The 20,956-nt window shown below is 36.3% G+C and overlaps 1 protein-coding gene across 6 annotated transcripts in view; it reads right to left on the bottom strand.

Moving 5' to 3' along the window:
* Window positions 1–458: 458 nt before the first annotated feature.
* LOC148549988 (G-type lectin S-receptor-like serine/threonine-protein kinase At4g27290) overlaps window positions 459–20,956 on the bottom strand; it is a 37,773-nt gene continuing 17,275 nt past the window's right edge. For 3 of the 6 annotated variants that reach the window (XM_088497456.1, XM_088497454.1, XM_088497455.1), the window contains exons 2-8: window positions 3,220–4,443; window positions 3,005–3,118; window positions 2,506–2,648; window positions 2,202–2,412; window positions 1,866–2,103; window positions 1,616–1,766; window positions 1,069–1,533 (exon numbers count right to left, since the gene is read on the bottom strand). In XM_088497456.1, the coding sequence (XP_088353582.1) occupies window positions 1,225–1,533; window positions 1,616–1,766; window positions 1,866–2,103; window positions 2,202–2,412; window positions 2,506–2,648; window positions 3,005–3,118; window positions 3,220–4,402 (2,349 nt within the window). In that variant the 5' untranslated portion in view covers window positions 4,403–4,443 and the 3' untranslated portion in view covers window positions 1,069–1,224. Of the gene's footprint in view, window positions 686–1,068; window positions 1,534–1,615; window positions 1,767–1,865; window positions 2,104–2,201; window positions 2,413–2,505; window positions 2,649–3,004; window positions 3,119–3,219; window positions 4,575–20,956 lie in introns of those variants that run through there. The other 3 variants (XM_088497451.1, XM_088497453.1, XM_088497452.1) reach the window with 3 other exon arrangements.

Here is a 20,956-nt window from a genome sequence, read left to right as displayed (position 1 = left end):
CCCCATCAATGATTTCTCAGGAATTTTAACAATGAATAGCACATGCCAAAGAAAAACGTGATAATTGCTAGCACCATTGCTGCAATTTGTGCAACACTTCTACTTTGTGTTTATGTTATATATAGAGTCCGAAGGAACAGTATTGGTAACTGCTTTTCTTCAATCTTATATTCCCATTATCTCTAAATGGCAGCATATTTCTCTGAGTTTTTAAATTGGAAATTTGTTGAAATACTGCTAATTTTTAACATGTACATAATATTTTTATATAATTTAATAATTTCAATAATGTACCAACTAACATTTGCTTAAATGCGTTAATAAAATAAGAAATCTTTAAGTATTAAAAGCAAGCTAAGAAATTTTTCTCGCCAATAAATAAACACTCAGTAATTTAATAATTTTTTTCGCTGCTCCAAATTCTTTTATGAGAATATTTTTACGTTTTTTTCTTAATTTTTAATTCTAACAATACACATTTTGTCTGCACTCCAAGTTTTTGCAATTTTTTTTTGCACTCCAAATTTTCGCGGTTATAATAAATGCATCCAAGTTTTTGTAATTTCATCTGCACCTCAAGTGTCTACAGCTCCCAATACACCCCGAGTTCCTGCAGTTTCTGCACCTCAAGTTTTTACCGCTCCGAATGCACCTGAGTTCCTGCAGTTTCGTCTGCACCGAAATTCTTGTAATTTCGTCAGTACTCTGATCCTAAGTTTACACAACTCGTAATAGTTCTAAATTTTTAATAATTTTATTTAGGTATTATTTTAATTTTTTTATTCCGTTTTTTTAAATAAGTTACAAATTGAAGTTGTCACATAAATTTGAGAATAGATATTAGAATATATTTAAAATATTATATATTAATATAATATCTAAATAAATATATTAATATTGATGTTATATTTATTTAGTTTGATATTATATTGATTTTGTAATTATAATTTGGTTATGTTTTTTGCCTATAAATAAGCCCCCTTCATTGTATATTTTATGATATCAGCACTTGATATTCATTCTTGAATTCTTATAAGACGATAAGTTATAGAAACCCTGATATCTAAGTAGCCCAAATAGTCATCATATTGCAGAGCAAGATTGACATCTGCAAAATGTGCTCTTCAGTGAAAAGTTATATGCAATTAAATTTCATTTGCATATTTAGTAACAGGACTTGAAAAATAAGCTAATCATGCAATCAGTGTAGCTAACAAAGTGATTTCACCGACCATCTAATGAGGTAATAGTTAATTCATCATTTAAAGACATGATGTTATGTTGATCTGAGTGTGAACTCACTTCAGTGGGGAGCTTGCAGGAAAAGAAGCCAGGCTCTTTAGGATCAACTAAGTCCATCTTACTTCCTAACATGACAAGTACTGAGGCCATTGTAGGCCGATCTTCAGGGTGTTGTTGCACACATAAGAGACTAACATGGATGCACCGCAATACTTCTGGGATGACACATGACTCCTTTATGTTTGGATCGATCAGCTCCAAAGGCCTGTCCTCTTTCCAAAGCATCCAAGCCTATATCATATAAGATGAAAAAAGCTTCAGAATATTTGGAACATCTTTGTTAAATAAAACAACTATTTGATTGCTTGCTTACATAGCCAACAAGATTAAGAGTCTCATTTGCATGACAAAGCGCTCTGTTTCTGTTCCCACTTATAATCTCCATCAATATTACACCAAAGCTGAAGACGTCGGATTTTACTGAAAACAGCCCATTGATAGCATACTCTGGTGCCATGTATCCACTGCATGAAACCATGAAAACAAGTGTATTCATATCGCATATTATAACGAAAATAAGAGAGGGGGGTGGGTGGATACTATAAAGTTACATAGATACTCACTAAGTCCCAATAACTCTATTTGTGTTTCCATGAGTCTGATCAACTCCAAAAGCTCTAGCAATTCCAAAGTCTGATATTTTAGGATTTAACTTATCATCAAGTAAAACGTTACTTAATTTGAGATCTCTGTGGATAATTCTCAATCTTGAATCATGGTGTAAATATAGAAGTCCCCTAGCAACTCCAAATATTATGAGGAAGCGTTGAGGCCACTCCAGCAACTTGCTTTTCATTCGATCTATGTTTAGAAAAACAAATTTGTTAATTAATAATGAATATTCAAGTGGTAATCTTAGCCAAATTTAGGTCTGATCTAAGCTTTCTTGAATCACACACCAAAAATGAAGTTGTCTAGGCTGCCATTAACCATGTATTCATAAACTAACAACTTTTCTTGTCCTCGAATGCAGCAACCAAGAAGTTTTACTAAATTTCGATGCTGAAGCTTTGCAATAAGCTTCACTTCAGTTAGAAATTCCGTCATTCCTTGGCCAGAACTCTGTGAAAGTCTCTTGACAGCAATTTCTTGCCCATCTGCTAATTTCCCCTGATTTATCGCATTTATGTAAGTAGATGTTCTTAATAATGTCAAATTCCTCTACTTGTTTCTTTGCAACCAACTATTCATAGACCGAATTACCTTATATACAGTTCCAAAACCACCTTGTCCAATCTTGTTATTCAAGGAGAAGTTGTCAGTGGCAGTAGTAACCATTAGTAGATCAAACATGGGTAGATCCGTGTCATTTACATATCCTTCAAACAATTCTGCTTTTGACCATTCTGAGAAGCAAGAAATAGGAAAGATATTCAGCAGTATTATTAACTTAAAATTATAAATTTAAAGATAATGATAATCAGCAACATTTGCTTTTTCTTTTCTCTGCCTTTTTGGTTTTCTGGGATTGAGGGGAGGACATGGAGCATTGGAGCTGTTAAGAAGATAAATGCACAAGAAAATCTAGATGGATCTCAAGCTACTAAATCTCTAGATTGACCTCAAATTCAATGCTATCATTACACCAAGATTGTTTCCAAAGAACTAGCTATATTTAAACAAAATTTCAATTAAGTAATAGAATACATATATAGAAAGAATTGCCTTTTAGAGATAATGTGAGCGAAAAGAAAGTAGTTACCAATATTGTTCCTTCGGACTCTGTATATAACATAAACACAAAGTAGAAGTGTTGCACAAATTGCAGCAATGGTGCTAGCAATTATCACTTTTTTCATGTTCCGATGTTGAAGTCCTTCATGGTTGAAATTCATCAAACATGTAAACAAAAATGAAAGATACAATAATAAGAAGAATGGAAGAATCTATAAAGCAAGATGCACTTTTGTCCCTTACCTGATTCCAAAGCAGGCATTCGGATGTACAGATCCTGTCCACCAGATTGAAATATTTTGATGTCAATTAGATCACCAAACCACATGACGCAGCCACTGCCTCCTCCTCTTATGTCTGAATTGGCATAAGCCATACAAGAGCAGTTCTTCAAACATAGATTTCTGCATTCATCTAAATTAATATTCTCAAGCAGCTTAGTATGCTGAGTATCCGGCACTTTCAAGCCTGTGTATTTGACAAAACCATCAGTGCTTGTGACATTATTGCAGCTTAATGGTTTGTCGCGAATGCATCCTTGTGAGGAGTTGTTTGAGTTCCATGCTTCTGGTGACTTTGGACTGAACCCTTTGAAGCATTGGCAGACATGCTGTGGTTCTGTTACACTGCAATAACTAAAGGCTCCACAAAGGTCATATTTATCACACACATCAACTGGCTTTGATCCAAAACTTTTCCAATTCTGAAGATTGTCATCCCATATATACTGTGTAATAGATTGACTTGTTTGGTTTATTACAGCTCTTGCAAGGATAGAATCAATCTTGGTGTTAGAGCTGTAGGATATCTCATCCTTGTTTTTGACATAAGTGGTTTCAAAGATATATGTATAGGATTGATCCGGGTAGCCACTTAAGTAAAGGCCATTCCAAGGTCCAGCCCGATATAATTTTTTTGTGCCATTCATAATGGAAAACTCAGGATAATCATTGAGAACTAAACCAAGAGAAAAGCCTACAGGGGATGGATCATTTCGACTCTTCCAAGAAGTTACGCACCAATCAAAACCGTTTTGGAGGTCCCTTCCTAACTTCATCGATGGCAAGTATGTATCTGAAGGATAATCAAAGCTTTGCCACAAATAGGCCTTTGGATTTGATTCCCCTTCATTTCTTAACACAAGATTGCCACTGTCCAAGAGCTCCAATACCGGATTCTTTGCTTGTTTTCGAGAGATTGTGCTCCAAAAAGTAGTTTCAGTACCATTTTCTGTGAGTGAAAGATTGCCCGTGCTCTTCACTGTTAAAGTTCCTGAGAAATCATTGATGGGGTTGGCCCTATTGGCAACCCAAACAACTGTCTGAACTGGAATTTTCTTGTACCAAATTCCCAAGTAACGCTTGTGTGAATTACCAGGGCTGAAGAAACCAAGTTCAAATTTTCCACCTTGTGACACTAAGGTCATGCCATCACTGAGGGACTGGGAAACATGAATATAATCAAGTTCTGTGGCAAGGGAAGAAGGAGAAAGTATGTAAGCAAGAATCACTATGAAAGAAAGAATGACCATTGCATAACAGCTTCTGAGGTACTTAATTGTTTGACTTTGGATATTGATGATATGTAACAAAACTAAATGAGTCAATCTTAAATAAAAATTTTATTTATTTATTTTAAATTTTCAGTTCAACTTCCAAATTAAAAGTAAACACATATGGGATATGGCCACACGTCACTATTGCTAGCTTGACTTTTGTTGCTCTTGACTTTTCTAATGGAATGTGACTAAATGGTAGATAACAAGGGAACCAATGTGAGATCACAAGTGATAAATTCCAGACCTCACCTAACTGTGGAACATATCTGTCACTCAAAGTAAGAGACAAAGCAAATATACCACTGTTGAGTTAAAAAATTAATTAATATAATTGATAATGATAAACATTTGATTATAAGGTTAATCATCCGATTAGTTTTTGATTATTTTGATTAAGTGATGCAGACTAAAAATAAGTGTTGCAGCAGCCCAACATTAAACAAAAGAAATCTGCTGATGGGCTGAATGATAAGTAAAAATAAACTAAGCCCAAGTCATCCATCTCAAGCTCAATTCTTCAAGAAGCAAAGGCAAGGAACCAACGGGCTGAACTTGAGCAAAACCCGATCCAAGCCCGAGTTGATTTCAAATCCCTCCATCTTGCTTTCAAAGCAACGTTCTTTTCTCTTTGTCCCAATCAAATCACAGAAGCAAGAGAAAGTGCTTAGTTCCTAAACTATTCAAAGAAGAGGAAAGAAAGAGAAGGTTAGGCAAGAAAGGCTGAGGTCAAATCAGCTAGATCAAACTAAATCAAGCTTAGATAAAGGTTAAAGGTAACCTATTTCCTTATACATGCATCATATTTTCTTCTCTTCATCTTCAACTCTCTGCCACTCCATTTTGGGTTATATGAAAAAGAGGATTTATGTTCCTCGCTGCTGTGCATCAACAGTTGAGAATATGTCTTGGGGACCAAGTTGTGTTTCAATGGTCAAGATCTGTGTTTACCATTGAAGAAATCACTTTCTACTGATGATGTGACTTTCGGTCAAGATAGAGAAGTCAGAAGCAAAGTTCCTATTTTGAGGATTACTGAAAAAAAGTGAACGGCTGGGTTGGTGAAGCTCAAGACTCAAGAAGTTAACCTAGGAAGAGCAACCAAGCAACATGCAAAGAGATAAAAGAAGCTTGCTGCTCATTCAGAACGCAAGGAGAGAAAACCAGAGTTTGGTGAGTTGTGTTCCGTGAAGAGTTCCCTGAAGAAGTTTTTCTACTTGGACAATGTTTTCTTTCAAAGAAGCATTCTACCAATATTGAAGAACCAAATCAGAGGCTTGCGAATCTGGTTTATCACATAGCAAAGAGGCTGTTGATGAAGTCAATCTCCTTCATGTTTTACAGATTGTAATGTACTTTTCAATGTTTATCTTTCTGTAATTTCTTGAGTGAAAAGGCATAGTGAGAGAGCTCAATTAAAAGCCATGAGTGGAAAAAGGCCGAGTGATACACTTGAGAGAAAAGCCTAGAGTTATTTCAGATTTCTTTAGGTTGATTAAGTGTCTTGTATCTTATACCTGTGAGGTATCCCTTTCTTAGTTGGGTTAGCCCTAAGAGTGAAGAGTTAGGTATTAGCATAGCCAATGTCAAGTTGGGTTAGAACTTGAGTGTGAAAGGATTATGTCAATCCTGTGGAATTGGTGTATGTAATACTTTTAACTATAGTGGAAATTCCTCCATTGTTGTGGAGGAGACTGGATGTAGGTTGCATAGCACAAGGCAACCGAACCAGGATACATGCTGGTGTTAGTTTTTCTCTTCTCTGTTGTGTTCTGTTTTCTGATATTCATGAGACAAAAATAAATTGTCTCATAAATTTTTGCTGCTGAGTACAAACAGAATCAAAATTGAAAGTTTGTTTTAAAGAGTCATATCAGTAACTGAAAAGGAAGGCATGGATTCAACCCCCTTCTCTAAGCCTACCACAACCTTCAATTGGTATCAGGAGCTAAGGTCTCAAGAATCAAGCTTCATCGCTTGGAGCAAAGATCCAATGGCGAACAACATGGGCACAACCACAGTTGCCTACACCCTCACTGAAGTCCAGTTAAACAACCGGCCATCTTTCTTCAACGGGAAGAATTATGCCTACTGGAAAGAAAGGATAAGGATCTTCATCCAATCCATTGACTACAACATATGGAAGATTGTTGTGAACGGTCCCAAGATCCCAACAAAAACAAGTGCTCATGGAGTGGTGATTCCAAAAGAAGAAGCTGAACGGAATGAACACTATAAGAAGAAGATGGAGCTGAATGCTAAAGCTAACAACCTTCTTCACTGTGCTATCAGCTATGAAGAGTACCGAAAGGTGTCTAGATGCAAGACAGTCAAAGAAATCTAGGAAAAACTCCAGGTTACACACGAAGGCACTAAACAAGTCAAAGAGACAAGGATTGATATGCTGCGAAAAGAGTACGAGATATTTAACATGAAGGATGGAGAAAGCATTAATAAAGCGTTTGAGAGATTCTCAATCATAATCAACAATCTTGATACTATGGGTACAAACTACTCAGAACAAACCTTGGTGAGAAAACTCCTTAGAAGCCTCACAAAAGAATGGGAAACCACTGCCACTGTCCTAACCGAGAGCAACAACCTAATCCCCATAACCTATGATGATATGAGAGGAAAATTCCTTGCCTATGAATCCACACACGCAAACCCAGACTCAAAGAAAAAGGGAATAACCCTCAAGTCAAAAGTAGAACCCAAAGAGAGTGAGTCTAGTGATGGTATTTCAAATGATGAGCTCATGTTTTTTGTTAGGAGATTTAGAAGAATGATGAAGAATAAGGGCAAGTACAAGGGTTCAAGCTCAAAGGAACACAAGATGGACTTGAGCAAAGTGACGTGTCATCATTGTAAAGAGGTTGGACACTTCAAGCTAAACTGTCCAAAGCTCAAGAAGGAGGACAAAGGAAAGAAAGAAAGGAAAAGAGTGCTCATGGTAGCTTGGGAGGATCTTGAAAACGACTCAAATGAAGAAGAAGAATTTGAAGGTGAAGATAAAGACTGCTTCATGGCTGGAAACAACAATCTTGATGAGGTAAATTATTATGATTTGACATTGATGATTTACATGTTATTATTGATGATCTCACTCTGAACACATCAAAATTGTTAGATAAATACAATAAGTCCAGATCTGAAAAAGATGTCTTGAAAGCTGAAAATAATTTTTTAAAAGAAAAGGTGAAGGAAACTGAATGTGCTTTAGACATTATTGAAGAAAACAGATTTCTAAAATCTGAACTTGATAAATTAAAAGGAAAGCACATTATGGATCCTTCTCAAGAGTTAATTGTTGAAAATGAAAGATTAAATGACATGATTAAAAGGCTGAATGGCGGTGACTTAGCAAAATTTGCTCAAAGTTCTAGTAACTTAGACAAATTACTTGCAAGTCAAAGACCATTATTTGAAAAATCTGGTTTAGGTTATGTAACAAGGGAAAGTGCAATTTTAATGATTCCTCTATAAAATTTGTGGCCTCTTCATCAAATACTAAAACCACATCTAACAATTCTGGTATTGGGTATGTTCCCATACTTGAGGAGAAGTTTGATAAAGCTGACACAAATGAAATTTAGCATTGCTCAAAAACCGAAACCACTTCAAATAGGCCAGGTCTGGGATATGCTTCGAATAAGGAGGTTGCTTTCAAAAATCCACCTTTCTACAACAAAACCTCATATTCGAAGAGTCCAAATGTTTCAAAAAATTCTGGTTGGAACAGCGTTGCAAAGAGGAACAATTTCAACAAAAATCAGTTTGTCAAAAGAAAAGCACCTCTCCCAAAAACCAGAAAATTTCAATCATTTAATCATTTTCTGCATGGTAGCTCATCTCAATTTCAGCAACATGCAGCAGAAAATCATTGTTTCAATTGCAAAAAATTTGGTCATTCATATTCACAATGCTTCATTGAAAAAAGAATTGTTGGAAATAAAATTTACAATGTTGTGTGTGATTTCAATGCACTTGGGCAACCAAGATGGATTAACTTCAAAGGATCCAAATTAATTTGGATACCTAAGGCTACTTGAAACTCTTCATGCAGATTTGCCTAGCATCCAAGAACAAAAAGGATATCTGGTACATGGATAGTGGATGCTCAAGGCACATGACTGGAAGGTCAACTTACTTCATCAAACTAAACAAGTATGATGGAGGTTTTATGACCTTTGGAGATGATGATAAAGGTAAAATTATTGCTGTTGGAAAAGTAGGTAATGAACAATCTACTTTCATTGATGATGTATTTTTGGTATATGGTTTGAAGCACAATCTTTTGAGTATAAGTCAACTGTGTGATTTAGGATATTTAGTGACTTTCAAAAGACTTGAATACTGTGTTGTAAATGAAAAGACCAATGAAGTGCTTTTTGTTGCCAAGCATTTTAATAATGTGTATGGACTTACCCTTGATGAACTAAAGGATCAAAATGTAGCTTGTTTTCATTCTAAAAATTCTGAAAAGTGGCTATGGCACAAGAGATTAGGCCATGCAAGTATGTTTCAAATAAACAAACTTGTAAAGAAAGGGTTAGTAAGAGGTCTTCCTTTGATAAGGTTTCACAAAGACATCACTTGTGATGCTTGCCAAATGGGAAAACAAACAAAAAGTTCATTTAAACCAAAGAAAGACATCTCTACTAAAATGCCACTTGAATTACTACATATTGATTTGTTTGGTCCAACAAGAACTCAAAGCCTAGGTAGTAAACATTATGGTTTAGTGATTACGGATGACTATTCTAGGTTTGGTTGGGTTTTATTTCTTGCACACAAAAATGAAGCTTTTTCGGCCTTTGAAATCTTTTGCAAGATAATTTAAAATAAAAAGGATTTAAAGATCTCTTCTATAAAGAGTGATCATGGAACTGAATTTGAAAATAATCTATTTGAATTCTTTTGTGAGGAATTTGGAATATCTTACAACTTCTCTTGTCCAAGGACACCACAACAAAATGGTGTTGTGGAAAGAAGAAATAGAAACATACAAGAGATGACAAGAGCTGTGCTTTGTGAGAGTAATGTTCCAAAATTCCTTTGGGCTGAAGCGGTTAACACGGCTTGCCACATTTTGAATAGAACAATCATAAGGAAATTTTTGAAGAAAACCCCTTTTGAACTTTGGAAAGGTTACCCACCAAACTTAGACTACTTGCACATCTTTGGATGCAAATATTTTGTTTTAAATAACAAGGATAATTTGGGTAAATTTGATCCAAAGGCGTATGAGTGTTTGTTTGTAGGATATTCCACAACTAGTAAAGCATATAGAGTTTATCATCAAGATGCTAGGATTATTGAAGAGTCCATACATATTACATTTTGTGATACTAACCTGGTGCAAAGTATGTTGGAAGATTGTGATGTAAGAAATCAAGTTCAAAAGGACAATGAAACTGCTCAAAATAATGAAAATGAAAATTCTGGACAAGCTGAACCAGAAACTGCAACTGCTGAAAATTCAAGAGACAATTCCATTTTGTCTCATGAATCTGAAGGAGATCTTGAAACCAGTAGTACCCAGATTCCCTTGGTGACTGAATCTGCCTCCAAGTCCACCAGACCTCGTGAATGGAGATTCTTGAAGAATTATCTTGAGGAATTTGTTATTGGAAACGTCTCTCATGGGGTTAGAACTCGGTCCTCAACTAGAAAGGCAAATGAAGAGACAGACATTGTCCTTCTCTCTCAAATGGAGCCTCAAAATGTCAAAGAAGCCCTTAGTGACCCCTCTTGGGTAAAAGCGATGGAGGATGAACTTCTTGAGTTTGAGAAGAACCAAGTGTGGACTTTGGTTCCAAGGCCGAATGGAAAGAAACTGACCGGCACCAAGTGGATTTTTCGGAATAAGTTAGGAGAAGATGGCAGCATTGCAAGAAACAAAGCAAGGCTAGTGGCACAAGGATATGATCAAGAAAAAGAAATAGACTTTGATGAATCCTTTGCCCCTTGTTGCCCGAATGGAAGCCATAAGACTTCTCTTAGCTTATGCTGCATTTTGTGGTTTTAAATTATATCAAATGGATGTGACATGTGCATTTTTGAATGGTGTGATAGATAGAGAAGTGTATATGGAGCAGCCACCTGGTTTTGAAAATAAAGAGCATCCTAACTATGTTTTCAAATTATCAAAGGCGCTCTATGGTTTAAGACAAGCTCCTTGAGCTTGGTATGAGAGACTTAGCTCTTTTCTTTTGAAAAATGGTTTTCAAAGAGGCACCACTGATACAACTCTATTTATCAAGAATTCTAATGATTCTTTCATTCTAGTCCAAATATATGTTGATGACATTATTTTTGGATCAGCCAATGAATCCCTTTGTTCTGAATTTGGAAAACTCATGACAAGTGAATTTGACATGAGTATGATGGGTGAACTTAATTTTTTCCTTGGGCTGCAAATTAAACAAACTGAAAATGGTATTTTCATTCATCAGGAGAAGTATGCCAAGGAACTAGTTAAGAAATTTGGTATGGAAAATGACAAACCGATGGGAACTCCCATGCACCCTAGTTCAAAATTAGATAAGGGAGAAACTGAGAAAGATATAGATGAGACTAGGTATAGAGGAATGATTGGTTCTCTTATGTACTTAACTTCCTCTAGACCCGACATTGTGCAAAGTGTTGGATTGTGTTCAAAGTTCCAATCCAAACCAAAAGAGTCACATCTTTCTGCATTTAAGAGGATCATTAGATATGTTCATGGCACATCCTATTTTGGTCTTTGGTATCCTAAGATTGATTATTTTTCTGCAGTTGGTTATTGTGATGCAGATTTTGCCGGAGATAGAGTTGATAGAAGGAGCACTTCAGGCTTATGTTGCTTCCTTGAAAAGTCCTTAAATGTTTGGTCAAGTAAGAAGCAGCCAACAGTGGCTTTATCCACTGCAGAGGCTAAGTATATAGCTACTTCTTCATGTTGTTCTCAGCTTATGTGGATAAAAACACAGCTTGCTGATTACAAGTTAAATGCTGAAAATATTCCGTTGCTGTGTGATAATATGAGTGCCATTAATATTTCTAAAAATTCAGTTTTGCACTCTAGGACTAAACATATTGAAGTGAAGTTTCACTCAATAAGAGAACATGTTCAAAAAGGGGATATTAGCATTCAATTTGTTAAATCAAAAGAGCAATTGGCAGATATTTTCACTAAACCACTGCCTGAGGACAGATTTCGCATGCTTAGGACTAGTCTGGAAATTTTAAGTTATGATTCTTTGTTTGAAAGTTGCTGATGTGTTTGTTGGAGTTTTTGTCTCATAAACAGGTATGAGACAATTCTGGGCATGTGAAGAAAGTTCCCTTCAATCAGCATGTTCTGGGATTACTGCAAATGAAAAATTGATCTGAGCCAACCTCAAAAATTTCAGATCTGGAGTGGTCCAATGTATTTCCTTAAATCCAACCATCTCTGGGCCCAATATGAATGTTACATGTTAATTTTTTTTAGCTTGTGTTTTTAAGTTTTTTTTGAAAGGGTTTTCATTCTGATTATTTTTTGGTCCAAAAAGGTTTTCAAAATTTGAAATTAATTTTCTGTTTTGTTTTAAAATAAAATAAAATCTTTCTTTTATGAGGTCATGTCTTTTCAAGTCATATAAAAAAATGATGCAGTTTCATGGTATGTAAAAAAAAAAAAACCTTCTTTTGGGTACGGTTACCAACACTCCCTCTTTACCCTCCATTAACATCTCCTCAACTCCTCGGTTTCCTCCACTATCTTTACTGCTTCTCTTCCCTCAAAAGCCTGAAACCAACCAAATGAGGAAGAAAGTTCTTGCTAAAAATCCTTCTCGTGAGAAAGTTTACAAGCTTCCTACGAAACCTTCAACTCGCTCCCAAGACCGAACCTTCACTCCATCTCCTTCTCCCCCAACCTCACCTCCTCGGTGTGATCCAATGGCGAGAACTAAAAATCCCTCTAGGGTTCCATCTTCAGCCAAGCCAACGCCTCCACCAAAGGCTCCTCCTTCAAAACCAAGCTCATCCAAAGGCAAACGTCCGACGGTTGTGGAACCAGTTTCCGAGCCAACTCAGCCTAAATCTAGGTCGGTTCCTGTGCGTTCTCAGCGAGGTAAAGCTCGAGTTCCTCTTAAATCTGTTAGAGAACCAGATATTGACCCATTTGCTCATAAATCCCACTTCATGAAATCACACTCAAATTATAATCCATATAGATTTAGGTCTGCCATGAACAATGATTTCTTTGAAGGAGTTGTTAAGTACCGTACCCTGTGTCCATCTTTTCTTGCCGACTTACCAACTTTGAAAAAGAAAGGCTTTCCTTTTGTTGAAAATCTGGAATTTTTGGATTGGAATCATCTCTTTAAAATCAAAAAGCCTATTTATCCTCTGTTGGTTCAAGAGTTTTATGCAAATCTGACATATCATGAAGGGACTGTTCACTCTTATGTTAAAGGCCGAGACATTGTCTTGAACAATGAAATAATCAGTGATGCATTGAAGTATATTGATGTTGGGCCTTGTGCTGACACTTCAGTTAAGTGGGATGAAGGTGTTGGTATTTCTTACAATGATGCATTGGCTCACATTTGTGAACATATTTCTTTAATTGATGGCATCACACCCACTCACAAAGCCCTAGGATATGAACGTGCTCAGTTGCACCGAATTGTCAACCACATCATACTTCCACAAAGCGGTTAATATCAAAGGGTTTCTTACACAGACACACTTGTTTTATATGCCCTTCTCACCAAAATGAAAATTTCATTTTCATATTTGATGGTTAGATACATGTTTGACTCTGTTAGTAGTGAAAAAGACAAAGCACTTCCATATGGCATGTTTCTAACTTGCATATTTGAGTATTTTGGTGTTGACTTGAACAATGAGGATTATCAAAATAGACATTCCTATCTAAAGGGAGGTGGTACAGTGAAACAGCAAAAAGGACCTACTCGATCTGAAAGAGTGGTTCTAGATGATGATGATGACGAGTTTGTTCCCAACGAATCTCTTCCTCCTTCCACCGAGGGTACTTCCATCTCTACAGGCCAAAAATCTGCTCTGCTGAATGTTGTAAAGGATGTTGTTCAGGAGTTTGTCTCCCAATCTAATCACATGGTTGTAATGAGCAAGGAGCAAAGAAAGCTAGCCAGCAAACATGAAAATTTTCTCCGAAAATCAAGGGATAGAGTGGCTGTGTTTATGACATTCATTGGCAACCTACAGAAGGATGAAGACCCTGCCACTGACGCTGATGAAGAAGTTGACTCCGAGGGAAACAGTTATGATGCCTAGGATTGCTACATGAAGCTGCTGCTATCTGTTTTTTGTCTCATGAATTCTGTTTATTTTGCTACATTTGAACTACTTTTGTTGTCTTGGATGACTGTAACTTTTAAACTACTGTTGCACTTAGATTAAATTTACTTCATACTTTGCACTGTGCTCTAACACATTCTTGCAAGATTTATGATGCTGTTTTTGTTGATCTTGCTTATTATTTGCCCTTGATGACAAAAGGGGGTGTAATAGGTGCTTAAGGAGTAATAGGTGCTGAATAGCTGCTAAATACTACTTTTGCTATTATTAATGTTTTTTAGCATAAAAAGTTTGTTTTGCAACTATGCTGCTGTAGGGAATATATTGACATTGGAAATTGCTTTCATATGTTGATAGATTGCCTTCGATTAATCTTGATGCTTAACTTTTGCTGCTGATATAATATGTTCGGCTGATTTTGTGGTTGTTTGTTTATACTCCCTTAGTCAAGATAAATGTGTGTAGCACTTTACTCTGTTCTCTATAAGCACAAATGTAAAACAGGAACAAAGAGGAGACCATAAATCTAGGGGGAGCTACTCCTGAAAAGGAAAGGGGGAGCAACACAAAAGCAAGTAACATCATTCAAAGGGAAGTTTCTCAACTTTACTAAAATTCAATTCCTTTGGTTAATGTTCAATCATGTTTGTCATCAACGGGGAGATTGTTGAGTTAAGAAATTAATTAATATAATTGATGATGACAAACATTTGATTATTGGGCTAATCACCCAATTAGTTTTTGATTATTTTGGTTAAGTGATGTAGGCCAAAAATAAGTGTTGCAGCAGCCCAACATTAAAGAAAAGAAATCTGCTGATGGGCTGAATGGTAAGTGAAAATAAACCAAACCCAAGTCATCCATCTCAAGCTCAATTCTTCAAGAAGCAAAGGCAAGGAACCAATGGGCTGAACTTGAGCAGAACTCGATCCAAGCCCGAGTTGATTTCAAATCCCTCCATCTTGCTTCCAAAGCAACGTTTTTTTCTCTCTGTCCCAATCAAATCTTAGAAGCAAGAGAAAGTGCTTAGTTCCTAAGCTATTCAAAGAAGAGGAAAGAAAGAGAAGGTTAGGCAAGAAACGCTGAGGTCAAATCAGCTAGATCAAACCAAATCAAGCTTAGGTAAAGGTTAAAGGTAACCCATTTCTTTATACATGCATCATATTTTCTTCTCTTCATCTTCAACTCTCTTTGCTATGTGATAAACTAGATTTGCAAGCCTCTGATTTGGTTCTTCAAAGAGAGTTGAAGATGAAGAGAAGAAAATATGATGCATGTATAAGGAAATGGGTTACCTTTAACCTTTACCTAAGCTTGATTTGGTTTGATCTAGCTGATTTGACCTTAGCCTTTCTTTCCTAACCTTTTCTTTCTTTCGTCTTCTTTGAATAGCTTAGGAACTAAGCACTTTCTCTTGCTTCTGTGATTTGGCTGGGACAAAGAGAAAAGAACGTTGCTTTGGAAGCAAGATGGAGGGTTTTGAAATCAACTCGGGCTTGGATTGAGTTCTGCTCAAGTTCATCCCGTTGGTTCCTTGCCTTTGCTTCTTGAAGAATTGAGCTTGAGATGGATGACTTGGGCTTGGTTTATTTTCACTTACCATTCGGCCCATCAACATATTTCTTTTGTTTAATGTTGGGCTGCTGCAACACTTATTTTTGGCCTACATCACTTAACCAAAATAATCAAAAACTAATTGGGTGATTAGCCCAAAAATCAAATGTTTGTCATCATCAATTATATTAATTAATTTCTTAACTCAACAATCTCCCCCTTGATGACAAACATGATTGAACATTAACCAAAGGAATTGAATTTTAGTAAAGTTGAGAAACTTCCCTTTGAATGATGTTACTTGCTTTTGTGTTGCTCCCCCTTTCATTTTCAGGAGTAGCTCTCCCTAGATTTATGGTCTCCTCTTTGTTCCTGTTTTACATTTATCTTGACTAAGGGAGTATAAACAAACAACCACAAAATCAGCCGAACATATTATATCAGCAGCAAAAGTTAAGCATCAAGATTAATCGAGGGCAATCTATCAACATATGAAAGCAATTTCCAATGTCAATATATTCCCTACAGCAGCACAGTTGCAAAACAAACTTTTTATGCTAGAAAACAATAATAGTAGCAAAAGTAGCATTTAGCAGCTATTCAGCACCTATTACTCCTTAAGCACCTATTACTCCCCCTTTTTGTCATCAAGGGCGGATAATAAGCAAGATCAACAAAAACACCACCATAAATCCTGCAAGAATGTGTTAGAGCACAGTGCAAAGTATGAAGTAAATTTAATCTAAGTGCTGCAGTAGTTTAAAAGTTACAATCATCCAAGACAACAAAAGTAGTTCAAATGTAGCAAAATAAACAGAATTCATGAGACAAAAAGCAGATAGCAGCAACTTCATGTAGCAATCCTAGGCATCAGAACCGTTTCCCTCGGAGTTAACTTTTTCATCAGCGTCAGTGGCAGGGTCTTCATCCTTCTGTAGGTTGTCAATGAATGTCATAAACACAGCCACTCTATCCCTTGATTTCCGGAGGAAATTTTCATATTTGCTGGCTAGCTTTCTTTGCTCCTTGCTCATTGCAACCATGTGATTAGATTGGGAGACAAACTCCTGAACAACATCCTTTACAACAGAGCATATTTTTAGCCTGTAGAGATGGAAGTACCCTCGGTGGAAGGAGGAAGAGATTCGTCGGGAACAAACTCGTCATCATCATCATCTAGAACCACTCTTTCAGACCGAGTAAGTCATTTTTGCTGTTTCACTGCAGGACCTCCCTTTAGATAGGAATGTCTATTTTGATAATCCTCATTGTTCAAGTCAACACCAAAATACTCAAATATGCAAGTTAGAAACATGCCATATGGAAGTGCTTTGTCTTTTTCACTACTAACAGAGTCAAACATGTATCTAACCATCAAATATGCAAATGAAATTTTCGTTTTGGTGAGAAGGGCATATAAAACAAGTGTGTCTGTGTAAGAAACCCTTTGATATGAACCGCTTTGTGGAAGTATGATGTGGTTGACAATTCGGTGCAACTGAGCACGTTCATATCCTAGGGCTTTGTGAGTGGGTGTGATGCCATCAATTAAAGAAATATGTTCACAAATGTGAGCCAATGCATCATTGTAAGAAATACCAACACCTTCATCCCACTTAACTGAAGTGTCAGCACAAGGCCCAACATCAATATACTTCAATGCATCACTGATTGTTTCATTGTTCAAGACAACGTCTCGGCTTTTAACATAAGAGTGAACAGTCCCTTCATGATATGTCAGATTTACATAAAACTCTTGAGCCAACAGAGGATAAACAGGCTTTTTGATTTTAAAGAGATGATTCCAATCCAAAAATTCCAGATTTTCAACAAAAGGAAAGTCTTTCTTTTTCAAAGTTGGTAAGTCAGCAAGAAAAGATGTACACAGGGTACGGTACTTAACAACTCCTTCAAAGAAATCATTGTTCATGGCAGACCTAAATCTATATGGATTATAATTTGAGTGTGATGTCATGAAGTGGGATTTATGAGCAAATGGGTCAATATCTGATTCTCTAACAGATTTAAGAGGAACTCGAGCTTTACCTCGCTGAGAACGCACATGAACCGACCTAGATTTAGGCTGACTTGGCTCGAAAACTGGTTCCTCAACCGCCAGACGTTTGCCTTTGGATGAGCTTGGTTTTGAAGGAGGAGCCTTTGGTGGAGGCGTTGGCTTGGCTGAAGATGGAACCCTAGAGGGATTTTTAGTTCTCGCCATTGGATCACACCGAGGAGGTGAGGTTGGAGGAGAAGGAGATGGAGTGAAGGTTCGGTCTTGGGAGCGAGTTGAAGGTTTCGTAGGAAGCTTGTAAACTTTCTCATGAGAAGGCTTTTTAGCAAGAACTTTCTTCCTCATTTGGTTGGTTTCAGGTTTTTGAGGGAAGAGAAGCAGTAAAGATAGTGGAGGAAACCGAGGAGTTGAGAAGATGTTAATGGAGGGAAGAGAGGGAGTGTTGGTAACTGTACCTAAAAGAAGTTTTTTTTTTTTTTTTTTTACAAACCATGCAACTGCATCACCTTTTGATATGACTTGAAAAGACATGACCTCATAAAAGAAAGATTTTATTTTATTTTAAAATAAAATAGGAAATTAATTTCAAAATTTGAAAACCTTTTTGGACAAAAAAATAATCAGAATGAAAACCCTTTCAAAAAAAACTTATAAACACAAGCTAAAAAAAATTAACATGTAACATTCATATTGGGCCTAGAAATGGTTGGATTTAAAGAAACATACTGGACCACTGCAGATCTGAAATTTTTGAGGTTGGCCCAGATCAATTTTTCATTTGCAGCAATCCCAGAACACGCTGATTGAAGGGAACTTTCTTCACATGCCCTGAATGGTCTCATACCTGTTTATGAGACAAAAACTCCAACAAACACATCAGCAACTTTCAAACAAAGAATCATAACTTAAAATTTTCAGACTAGTCCTAAGCATGCAAAATCTGTCCTCAAGCAGTGGTTTAGTGAAAATATATGCCAATTGCTCTTCTGATTTAATAAATTGAATGCTAATATTCCCTTTTTGAACATGTCCTCTTATTGAATGAAACTTCACTTCAATATGTTTAGTCCTAGAGTGCAAAACTATATTTTTAGAAATATTAATGGCACTCATATTATCACACAGCAAGGAAATATTTTCAGCATTTAACTTGTAATCAGCAAGTTGTGTTTTTAACCACATAAGATGAGAACAACATGAAGAAGCAGCTATATACTCAGCCTCTGCAGTGGATAAAGCCACTGTTGGCTGCTTCTTAGTTGACCAAACATTTAAGGACTTTCCAAGGAAGCAACATAAGCTTGAAGTGCTCCTTCTATCAACTCTATCACCGGCAAAATCTGCATCACAATAACCAACTACAGAAAAATCATCAATCTTAAGATACCAACGACCAAAATTGGATGTGCCATAAACATATCTAATGATCCTCTTAACTGCAGAAAGATGTGAATCTTTTGGTTTGGATTGGAACCTTGAACACAATCCAACACTTTGCACAATGTCGGGTCTAGAGGAAGTTAAGTACATAAGAGAACCAATCATTCCTCTATACCTAATCTCATCTACATCTTTCTCAGTTTCTCCCTTATCTAATTTTGAACTAGGGTGCATGGGAGTTTCCATGGGTTTGGCATTTTCCATACCAAATTTCCTAACTAGTTCCTTGGCATACTTCTCTTGATGAATGAAAATACCATTTTCAGTTTGTTTAATTTGCAGCCCAAGGAAAAAATTAAGTTCACCCATCATACTCATGTCAAATTCACTTGTCATGAGTTTTCCAAATTCAGAACAAAGGGATTCATTGGCTGATCTAAAAATAATGTGATCAACATATATTTGGACTAGAATGAAAGAATCATTAAAATTCTTGATAAATAGAGTTGTGTCAGTGGTACCTCTTTGAAAGCCATTTTTCAAAAGAAAATAGCTAAGTCTCTCATACCAAACTCTAGGAGCTTGTCTTAAAACATAGAGCGCCTTTGATAATTTGAAAACATAGTTAGGATGCTCTTTATTTTCAAAACCAGGTGGCTGCTCCACATACACTTCTCTATCTATCACACCATTCAAAAATGCACATTTCACATCCATTTGATATAATTTAAAACCACAAAATGCAGAATAAGCTAAGAGAAGTCTTATGGCTTCTATTCAGGCAATAGGGGCAAAGGATTCATCAAAGTCTATTCCTTCTTCTTGATCATATTCTTGTACCGCTAGCCTTGCTTTGTTTCTTGCAATGCTGCCATCTTCTCCTAACTTATTCGGAAAAATCCACTTGGTGCCGGTCACTTTCTTTCCATTTGGCCTTGGAACCAAAGTCCACACTTGGTTCTTCTCAAACTCAAGAAGCTCATCCTCCATCGCTTTTACCCAAGAGGGGTCACTAAGGGCATCTTTGATATTCTGAGGCTCCATTTGAGAGAGAAGGACAATGTTTGTCTCTTCATTTACCTTTTTAGTTGAGGACCGAGTTCTAACCCCATGAGAGACGTCTCCAATAACAAATTTCTCAGGATAATTCTTCAAAAATCTCCATTCACGAGGTCTGGTGGATTTTGTGGCAGATTCAATCACCAAGGGAATCTGGGTACTACTGGTTTCAGAATCTCCTTCAGATTCATGAGACAAAATGGAATTGTCTCTTAAATTTTCAGCAGTTGCAGTTTCTGGTTCACCTTGTCCAGAATTTTCATTTTCATGATTTTGAGCAGTTTCATTGTCCTTTTGAACTTGATTTCCTACATCACAATCTTCCAACATACTTTGCACTAGGTTAGAATCACAAAATGTAACATGTATGGATTCTTCAATAATCCTAGCATCTTGATGATAAACTCTATATGCTTTACTAGTTGTGGAATATCCTACAAACAAACATTCATACGCCTTTGGATCAAATTTACCCAAATTATCCTTGTTATTTAAAACAAAACATTTGCATCCAAAGATGTGCAAGTAGTCTAAGTTTGGTAGGTAACCTTTTCAAATTTCATAAGGGGGTTTCTTCAAAAATTTTCTTATGATTGTTCTATTCAAATTGTGGCAAGCCGTGCTAACCACTTCAGCCCAAAGAAATTTTGGAACATTACTCTCACAAAGCATAGCTCTTGTCATCTCTTGTATGCTTCTATTTCTTCTTTCCACAACACAATTTTGTTGTGGTGTCCTTGGACAAGAGAAGTTGTAAGATATTCCAAATTCTTCACAAAAGGATTCAAATAGATTATTTTCAAATTCAGTTCCATGATCACTTTTTATAGAAGAGATCTTTAAATCCTTTTTATTTTGAATTTTCTTGAAAAAAATTTCAAAGGCCGAAAAAGCTTCATTTTTGTGTGCAAGAAATAAAACCCAACCAAATCTAGAATAGTCATCCACAATCACTAAACCATAATGTTTACCACCTAGGCTTTGAGTTCTTGTTAGACCAAACAAATCAATATGTAGTAATTCAAGTGACCTTTTAGTAGAGATGTCTTCCTTTGGTTTAAATGAACTTTTTTTTTGTTTTCCAATTTTACAAGTATCACAAG

Source organism: Arachis ipaensis, chromosome B8 (assembly GCF_059453495.1).
Source record: "Arachis ipaensis isolate K30076 ecotype BB chromosome B8, ASM5945349v1, whole genome shotgun sequence".
In the NCBI taxonomy this organism is placed as follows: Eukaryota; Viridiplantae; Streptophyta; class Magnoliopsida; order Fabales; family Fabaceae; genus Arachis; species Arachis ipaensis.
Note: the sequence above shows the minus strand (reverse complement) of the source record. Positions and strands in the feature narration are given on the sequence as shown.